The 10,302-nt window shown below is 43.1% G+C and overlaps 1 protein-coding gene across 2 annotated transcripts in view; it reads left to right on the top strand.

The window, feature by feature from the left end:
* PRDM6 (PR/SET domain 6) overlaps positions 1-10,302 on the top strand; it is a 106,565-nt gene that overhangs the window by 91,882 nt on the left and 4,381 nt on the right. For both annotated transcript variants that reach the window (XM_042982815.1, XM_042982823.1), the window contains one exon: positions 5,876-6,052. In XM_042982815.1, the coding sequence (XP_042838749.1) occupies positions 5,876-6,052 (177 nt within the window). The remainder of the gene's footprint in view (positions 1-5,875; positions 6,053-10,302) is intronic.

A 10,302-nucleotide genomic window follows, 5' to 3' on the forward strand; every position in this document is an offset into this window, starting at 1 on the left:
TCTTATTTTCCATGACTTATTTTCAGACTTAGAGCTGCTGAGTGTACATATTTTCTTCAGTTATTGACTCCATAAATCAGCCAGCTTTCCATCTTTGGCAGTTTGTGGCCATTCAGCCGTATACGGTGATAAAGCTTAGAACCTTCCAGTCAGACACCATTTCCCCTCTCTTTGAAAAACGCACATGCTTATATTTTGATAGGAAAATTGTGCTAGAAAACCAGGGGCAAAAAAGACATCGAAGACAAAGTCAGAAGGTAAACAGGTTAGAGTTTCAAACACATCCAAATTTGAAACAGGCCCCAGAATCCGAGGTCCAAAAGATTTTTCACTCAACGGACTGAATATTTGGCCATGAAACCCAACCCATCTGAACCTTCATCAAAAGAGACTTTGTGTGTCTGTATCCGTGAGCTTTTCCATGGGAGAGACCATCAAAAAGTCTCTGCTTTGATATAAAGGAAAAAGACCCGGGGACGCTTAGAGTTGCCAGATCGCCCTTTTTCATGACCACGCTGTTTACACTAAATGCAGAAATAAATTCCATCTGCCCTAGCCAGGTAAGAATTAGCACTCAAGATCAAAACACATCCGTGGGGGTCCTGGAGCCACAGAAGTGTTATTTCTCAATTCTGTTCTGTTAATACTTTGCAAACAGACTCCCAATTCTTGTCTTCCTTTTTCCTAGGCTACTAACTTTTTCTTTGCCCTGAGTGGATTCAAAAGGAAGAAGCTGTTAGCATCTACACGCCCCAAGAGTTTATTTAGGAACTTCATAAACACTAGGGGTTTTGCATTAGCTTATGACCTAGGCCAGGGCAGCTGAAATCCCTTTTGCTTGAACCAGGAGTTAGAAATCCCTTTTCTCTTCTGTTTTTCTGCTGCAGAAACCCTCAACAGTCCCACTGGGGGGGCTCCAGAAAGGGGTAAGCAAAGCCTTCAATCTCAGTGGATTATTTTTTGATGAACCTGTCATCTTTTTTTGTCTGCAGAAAGTATCTTTCTAATGCTTATCTTTATGTTGCCTCCTTTTTCTTTTCTCCTTGGGTTTTTTGTTGTTGTTGTTTTTGGTTTTTTTTTTTTTTGGTTTTTTTTCGTGGCACGTTTGCCTTTTAGCCTCCCAGCTGTACCATCAGCTGCTCACATTTGTGTCGTTTTGAGTATCATTGTTTGTAACTGGATGTGGTGGTACCAGAGGGGAAAGTCACCCTAGAAGGTGCTCTTTGGTGGGAGGAGCCTGGAGATGATCCATCACTGTGATCGTTTGTTTTCAGTGTGCCCATGTTCTTGTGTTCCGCTGTCCCCCTGCCCCCAAATGCGAAGCTTCTGTTCTTTTTAGGGTTTCGTGTTCTCCAGGTCCTTTTGGCTCTGTACTTTCACCGCTTTCCTGCAGTCTTTTCCTTCTTACATACAGCTGCATTTTCTTCTCACTCCGCATGGCCAGCAGTGACCTAAGTAGCACTCCCTTTGAAGTTCTGGAAGATGTACACGTGGGAGGACTGGCGTGGGGCAAGGAGAGAACGTGGCCCCAGCTGAACGAGTTTTGTCCTGGAGGCTTTCATGCCATGAAAGAAAAAAATCAAAGGATTAATATTTTAAACCAAACCACACTTAATTTTGTTAAGTGCTTCATCCTTGTTCTTTGTGTACACAAAACCGATTACAGACCCAAAGTAAATGAATTGCACATTTTACTAGGGTAATCTTTGGTGTAGATGCTGCCAGTTACAGAGAATGCCAGGGGATGTACAAAATTTGTCTTTTTGCTTGCTTTCTGTTTAAATGTGTACCAGCATCGATAGATGCTAACTAACTTGACCCAGGCTTTGTCTGGCTTTTAGTTACTTTTTTTGTTGTTAATATTTGTTTATTTTTGGGAGAGCACAGTAGGGGAGGGGCGGAGCGGGGAGGAAGGAGGATTGGAAGCGGACTCTGTGCTGACAGGACGACAGCAGCAAGCCTGATGTGGGGCTCAGACTCTAGAACTGGGAGATCATGACCTGAGCTGAAGTCAAATGGTCAACTACTGAGCCACCCAGGTGCCCCTGGTTTTTAGTTAGTTTGTTACTGCGTATGGGGCACCATACTCTGGTTTTTCATGAGGCTTTGATATTTCTACGTTGAAACTCACGAGGCTATTTAAGTTTGAAGTAATCAAAATGAGGTAAATAGTGTGTCTAGTTCTCAGTCACCCTAATCACATTTCAGGAGCTGAACAGCTCCAGGTGGCTCATGGCTCCCACGTTGGACAGTGTAGATAAAGAACATTTCCACGATCGGACAACAGTGCTAGATGTCTCCAGTAGTTAAAAAAAAAAAAAAAAAAAAAGCCATAAGCTTCTTCTGGTTGTGAAATGTCATCACTTTGTGAGGAATGCTTGTTGCCTATATTTTCAGAATAATGAAATGGTGTCTGTGTATGATGACGTGGGGGGAGAATCAGAGTGCTTTCTTAGAAAGTATATTCACATTTAGCTGTTGAGTCACCTAAGATCCTGGGAAGAGGGGAGCTAAATGCGGTGCTTGATGATGTCAGTCCTTCCATGCTCCTGCCAGTAGGACACATCATCGGGAGAAAGAACTTTGGAGTTGAAATCGATTGGATCTGCAGGTTTAGTACAGGAAGCCTAACCTTGTGGCCGCACCTAGACATGTTTACGAGAATGTTAGTTATCAGAATAAAAAGCAGAGTAACGGCAGTGAATCCTGTGCCCTCAAATCACTTCCGTTGTAAACTGTGAGCCTTAATTCCTCTGGCCAGTTGTTCCAAAGAAGATTCCATAGGGGTGGTCATGTTTTCGAAGGCCTGCCCTTGGACTTGGAGATTTCATTCCGTTTTGAATGTATGCCTACATCCTTAGGGGAAACCCTTTGATGCAGTCAATGTTAAAATTACTTTTGAATCTTTTCCTTTCATTCATACTTTTTTTGTGGGAAATAGTGAAAATCCAGGAAAAGAAGGAATCTTGTCTACTTGCTATATAACTTCCAGACTTTCTGAAGGCTAACTTCCTGTAAATTTCTAGGCTGAGAGAGACAATCTGTTATTATAGTGGCAAGTCGAGTTCACATTTTAGTCTGAACTCTACATAAAGTCAGCTTCTGCAGAGGTGACTGTAAGCGTGGGGTATAAAATCTTACTCTTCAGGATATCTGAGAATGAAGGGATATTGCTTTGTTTCTTGAGATCAGTTCAAGTAAGGTTTGGTTCTCCATCTTGGTCCTGGATTTTCTTGTTGCCCTGACTTCTCAACTGTTTACCAAATAAGATTAAATGGGTCGTATTCTAATTAGTGTGTATACTCACAAAACCATGGAAGGCTCTCCGTGCAGGGAACTGGCTGGTGCACACAATACAAGATGGAGGTCATGTTGTTGATTCTACGTTTTGGGGGGCTGTGTCTTGGGACAGATTCTCAGGCTGCACGTGTTGGTTGATTGTCTGGAAGCAGGACCAGAGCATGATGGGAGGCTAGAGAGCAGGTAAATCACTGTGTCCCTCTTAGCGGAGAGACGAGGAAACCATGGGGAAGTGGACTTACCAAAGTCTCACAGCTGACTCAGGCTAGGGGCCGAAGCAGGACTCCCCGGTGCTGCTTTCCCTGTCGTGCAGACCCTTCCATGAAGTCAAGCTAAATTCCACGAAGTTTTTAAAGTTGTGCCTTAGGCCACTGGACACCTAGCAAATGCCTCTCAGGCCATAGTATTGGGCAAAATGGATGTGTTAGAATTCTCTTTGTCTTTCCTTGGTATTACCTTGATAATAGACTTCAGGATAAGCCTCCCCATGGTCATTTCTGCTCTTCTGTGTGTAAATCTTCGCGATTGCGACTATTAACATAAAAAGGATGGATTGACTCCTGACTATGGGAAATAAATCACCCCAACTTTTGACAGCAGAGTTAGAAAAAAAAGAAAAGAAAAGATTAATTGGCTTTATTTAGTGGCTTATTGTTTATTGTGATAGCTATTAAAAATAGATAACCAGAGGCTAATAACTGTTAATGGTCCCTTCACTATTAGAAAAATCAATTGTCAGTGGATATAGCATATATTAATAAATTATTTTGTTTATAATCTTCAATAGTTTAAAAAGTTCACTCCTGAGAGAATGATTTCTTGAGGAACACTTTAAGGTTAATGGTTACTATAAAGAACAGACTTGGCAGGCAGACATTTGCATTTACATATCATTTTAATGGCTTTCAAAGCAATATTTAATAATTGTAATAAAGTGCATGTGCAATTTATCAAGATTGATAAACTCCTTTACCAAGGATGCTTATATATATTTTTTGAAACTTGTTTGAGAGCAGTTAAATAGATTTCTAAATGTAAGTAATTAAAATTGTATAGTATTGAGTTATTGACCAATCCTGGACTATTAATCAAGCTAAAAAATTCTACAATCAGTGCTCAGTGTGCTGAAGCCTGGTAAAATAATAGTATTTGTGTTCAGTGAGGCAAGTAGCCACAATTAAGCACTTCACTTGACAAATGAGAGGGTACACTTTATTTTGCACTTAATTGAATTGTTTTACATGCTCGCTCGCCATTGTCTCCTCGCCCTTCGTTTTGGTTTCTGGTCTTTGGAGCCTACGCATTTGTGAAAGCTAGAGCAATTAAATCTGCTTTTGCCATTGGCTTTCTAAATGCAGCCAGAAACGTCTGGGCCACAAAGCAGGGCTTCGTGAGTGCTGTTAATATCGCTCATGACAGATTATTAATTTTCTTAACAAAAATTTTGATAAATTAGAGTTCCATCAAAGAAGGATGAGAACTAGTTTTGTGAGTGGGGAGAACTTCCCAGGGTTTCTGTCACTCATCGGACTCTGCTTAAGTAAGCAGCAGAACTCTGGTAGAGCAGACAGAAGTCTAATGTCCTTTATGAAAACCCCAAATCGATTTACTTCTCTTGAACTGGAAAGAATGTTCTCTGATAATCTCGCTAATTATCAGGTATTTGTCACAACTTCCTTCCATTGGCTTTCCCATCACCGTCCTCCCTCTGCAGACACAGGGACATCCCGTCATTTCTGTGCTGCTCTAAATCGTTGCTTGCCACGGATTAAACTGGAGAGCTAAAGTTTAAGAAGATGACCCACAATGGATAAATATTAGTGTATGTGTATGTGTGTGGGGTGTGTGGCTGTAAAGAGTAAGTACAAGTCAGGACTTTTGTCACAGAGAGACAAATTGGGGTGCACACCGGTGCTGACACACTATCAAATGTCTTCGTTGTAGACCCCAAGGCAGTTGCATATTTATTGAAACACACAAGCAGCTTGCTCACTCTTCTGCATATTTACCTCAGAATAAAGTCCTAACACCCTGCGGTGACCTTGGCATCGAGAGTTTATTTCCCCTGAGGACAGTTGGCCCTCAGTTTTCTGAACCGACAGAGATAGTAACAGCTGCTTTCCCTGCCCCTGAGGATTATTGTAAAGACTAAACTACGTAATTGTTCGTAAAGCACTTTGAAAAGTTAAAAGTGCCACGGAATCATGAGAGACAATTCCGTATCTTCTCTGGTAACGTTCCTGCTTAATCACGCCCGTACTCTCCGTGCTCCCCAGAGCGCCCTAATATTTGCCTCGGGTGGGGATAAAAAACAAGAAAGCGAGGGTTCTTGAACCGGGATGGTTGATACCCGCAAGGAATATTCGTTTGGGAATACTGATGTGTCTCAGAAGCTCCGTGAATTGTGTTCCCAGGGCCACAGGCACGGTCTTGGGGACCCAGCCGCCAAAGCCTTAGGTGCGGTTTTAAAAACAGAGAAAATGTCAGTGGAAAGTTAAGGCCCTTGCCTCGTGACGCTGATTTCCGCCGACTGACACAGACAGTGATGACCAGGCAGTCTCTTTATTTGTTTCAGACCTTACCAGTGTGGTCACTGCTCGCAGTCCTTTTCACAACCATCAGAGCTGAGGAACCACGTGGTCACTCACTCCAGTGACCGGCCCTTCAAGTGCGGCTACTGCGGTCGTGCCTTCGCCGGGGCCACCACCCTCAACAACCACATCCGAACCCACACTGGAGAAAAGCCCTTCAAGTGAGTAGAGCCTGACCCTTCACCCCCTCTTTCCTCCTAGCCTTCTCCAAGAGCCAGCAGACCAGCTGGCACAGTGCCGCTCGGCTCAGCCAGCGGGTGGAGAAGGTTTTGGAAGGTGAGCATCCAGGCTCCGAGAGGACTTCCTTGTTTGGTGGTTGGCATTAAAAGAACGATGTCCGGAAGCCTATACCCTGATCCTGGCTCAAGCTGTGCGGCCATGGACACAAGATGATCTTTCTGGGTCTGTTTCCTCATCAGTAAAATAAAGGAGAAGGAGTAGGTCATTTTAAGATTCTAGTTCCTAGGGGAGCCTGGGTGGCTCAGTGGGTTGAGCGTCCGACTTCATCTCAGGCCATGATCACGCGGTTCGTGGGTTTGAGCCCTGCGTCTGGCTCTGTGCTGACAGCCCAGAGCCTGGAGCCTTTTCAGATTCTGTGTCTTTCTCTCTTTCTCTCTGCCCCTCCCCCGCTCACACTCTGTCTCTCTTTCTCTCAAAAATAAACATTAAAAAAAAAGAGATTCTAGTTCCTGAGGGTCTGTGCTTCTAGAATTTAAGCGGAGAGCCCCTACAGTGTCCTCTTTTGGCCACCAGCAAGTTTATGACCGTGGGTGAGGTGACCCCAGTTTAGGACATTTAAATAGTGATCTCTTGGGGAACTTGAACATTTTAGGATTCTGGTGAACTATTTCCTCCTCTTCCCCATCTGTTAAAGTGGTTTGACTCCGTGACAGTGGCCAACCTGTGGCCTTTCCAGTGTGTTCTTTGGATCGTAGAATTACGATATTGGTGAAACAAAACAAAACAGAACCACATACTGGGCATGTCTGAATTCTTGAGGATTCAGGCAATGTGGGAAGAGGTGAGAATGAATTCCGAGAGCTTTGGCAAGGTAAGAGCATCTGAGTGAAAGACTCTTTCTAGATATGGCACAGTCATGAAAACAGTGGACATCTGAATCATGCGAGGTGAGCTGTTGGTTCACTCACTCGTTCAGTCGTTCATTTATCCATGTACGTATTCATTCATTCAGCACATACCTACTGAACATCTTCTTTTGTACTAGGCACCCACCTAGTCGCGGAAGATACAAAGATGAATGCATCTCCACTTCCCGGTCTTTGAAGACCACATAATTTATGGGGGTAAAAATCTAGGGTAAAGAGTGCAAAAGTGAAGAGCAGGAAAATAATATATATATATAGTGCCACAGGATAGCACAGAAATGGAGGAGTCAATGCTGTCTGGGAGAGATGATGTTGAAGATACGTCTTGAAGGATGAATAGGAGTTTTCCAGATAGACAAAGGAAAGAGGTATTTCTGGCAGCCCAAGTGGGTGGAAAGGCTTGGGAGTGTGGACTAGCACATTGGACTTGGTCTGGTCAGTTGTCTCTAAGCAACTTCTCCTGTCTTTGTGATGAACTCTGCTGTTCATCCCTCTCTGTCTCTACTCATTTGCCATACTGGCTTTCGGTGGTTAAGAAGGAAGTTTAAAAGGACTTAGACGTACAGCCTATTCATTTTCTTTAGGACAAGTTCAAGCCAGAAGAGAAATAATTGAGGCAATAAGAGATGAATCTTGCTCAATCTCAGCCAAGGAGTCTTGTAGGCTCTCATTACCCATAATTTTCCGTTTGGACCTATTGCCATGGGATGTCATTGCCATGGTGCTCAACCCGAGGCTGAGCTTGTCTCAGGGTGGCAGAGTCCTGCTGGCCCGGGTCCTGCCTGCCTTGGTGTCTGCCATCGGAAGGAGGACTCATCAAAGAGGGTCATCTTTGCTTACCTCTCATGAATTAGTTACTTTTATTCATCATCCTTAACTCGTTTTCATCCTGGTTTAATTTATGATATATATTGGTAGTAAAAATAGTTTTAATTGTTGTCTGTGTACACAGGTGTAGCTTGTTGACTGTGCAAAAGCATCTGGCTAAGGGGGATAGGAAGAGATCTGAAGTCAAGCCTGCATTGCCCCAGCCAAGCTGGACCCTCTAGGGCTGTGATCACCCAAATGGACCTCTTTTCTTCTCATCTCCCCTCAGGGCCAGTGGTTAGCACAGATTCTAGAGTTTGGTGTACTCTTTCCTTGCCCTCAGTCCTGACCCCTCAGAGGGTTAGCACATTCTGGCTTCATCACTGCCCTGGATGTGGAAGATGACGGCAGCACGTTTCCAGGGCCTTTGAGCAAGAGAGCTTTGCAAAAGCAAAGACGTAGGATTGACGATCCTTCTGGCCCCTTACATTAGAGAGGGCAGCCGGACAGACACGGTGCCAGGAATCAGATTGATTTTTATCTTGTTGCTGTGTAAATAGGTTTTAGTAATTAATTGAAGAGGTTTCAGGGTCAAAATGCGAAATAGATTTCTATTAATGTTAAGGTGTTACTTATGTGTAACCTCGTTGACTCCAACTCAATTTTTTTTTTCTCTAGCATCCTGTTTTTGTCATGTTTCCAATAGCGTTGCCATTTTAACTTACTTTGAATTCATCAGGTTAATATTTGAGGGGCTTTAATAATTGTATCATTTACCTTTCCAAGAGTGTGTTTTTGTGACCATCACGTAATTCCATCTGGAAAGTGAATTAAGAAAAGCATGAGAATTGGTTGGATTAGATTCTGTGTGTGTGTTTTAGTTCATTCTGCCTTTACTCTTATTGGGATGATAGCTACAAGCTATATGTATGGTTGGGTAGTTTTTGTTTTTGTGTGTGTGTGTGTGTGTGTGTGTTTTAGTTTATCAAATATATATTCCCAGGGGAGAACTGAGTGTATGCTGTTTTTAATAGTGCAAGACTTAAACATCTTCTAGGAAATGGAAAACTAAATCCTTCAGTGTATACAATCAGATCGTTCTGGATTGAACTATCCCAAGGGAGTTTTGGGAAGCTTCTCACCATTGCCCACAGATATCCATCCCACGGACATTTGTAAATATTATGAAGATACTCTTTTACAAGCTCATAAAACAAACATTCAAAAAAACCTTTGTTGCAGATTAGTCAATAAAAACGGATTTCACCTCAACAGTTAATTTTACTACTTCACCTAATGGGTATTGGCTTAAACAACGTTACAAAGAAAGAAAAGAACCTCGTAAAGCTGCAGAATCCTAAACTGTATGCCTTGAGCAACTTGCACCTAGATGCCTCCAGTGGCTCAGTCTCCAAATTGTCCCACCCGCCCAGGGCCCCGGAGGCTTTCACAGAATTTTCAGGAGCCTGCCATGACAGGGGAGAGCCCTTTCCAAGTTCTGAAATCTGCTGGGATGTGGGTTTAGGCAGATCAAGATTATTGCTGTCCAAAGAAGGCTGGAGAAGATATGGCGTTAAGAGATCAGAGTCTCAGTGTAGGATTTGCCTTGAAATCTGATTGGCTGAGAGCCCACTGAAATACTCCACCCCTCAAGCTGCAGGTAGATCATGGGCCTGTTGGCAGCCAACTTGGGTATCTACTTAGAACTTCTAAAGTCAAAGAGCCCATAGGAAAAAAATACCTATCAAAGGAGCATGATGAAGGTCTTGGCTTTCAGTTTGTACAGTGACACTGGAAGTCATGGACAGTAAGGAGCAAAAGCAAGACATCATTTCATTTAACAGCATTTGCCAAGCTCTTTAGTGAAAAGAGGAAAGAAGGAAGGAAGTGAATTGGCATCTAAAACTTCTTTGTAGTAAGGACTCCTTTTTCCTTCTCTCTTACTAAACATTAACCATAATCTCTGAAGATTTTAGGGGGGCGGGGCTGGTTGGCTCTGCCTGGAGGACCCCATGTGAACTGCTTGGTGCCCAGCTTTGGAGTCTGGGAAGACCAAAACTTCCCACAGGAAAGGTTCTTCTGTTCATGTCTGTTAGAAGCAGGGGAAAAATACTCATCCGTACGTTTTTGCCTCAAGGAAAGCCAGATTGGCTCAGTATATACATTAAAAAAAAAAAAAAAAAAAAAAAGGATATTCCAAAGATCATCTAATATTTTAACAAGATTCATGCAGCAGAGCAAATAAAAAAAGCACATCAGTAAAGATGCATTGAGCCCATCGTATGTACAAGCCCTGTGCAGTTCGGTCCAATCCAAGAAGCGTTTGGTGACAGTCTGTAGAGGCACGAAAGAGAGCTTCTTGGAGCTTCCATTCCGTGTAACAGAACTTGACCTCATTTTGGCCTCTGTCAGTGTCAGGTGGCCATGGCTAGGCTCCCTGTACCTGTAATCCAGTCACCTATCAGATTAAGTAAAGAATGATTTCCGATCTAAAAGGA

Source organism: Panthera tigris, chromosome A1, assembly GCF_018350195.1.
Source record: "Panthera tigris isolate Pti1 chromosome A1, P.tigris_Pti1_mat1.1, whole genome shotgun sequence".
In the NCBI taxonomy this organism is placed as follows: domain Eukaryota; kingdom Metazoa; phylum Chordata; class Mammalia; order Carnivora; family Felidae; genus Panthera; species Panthera tigris.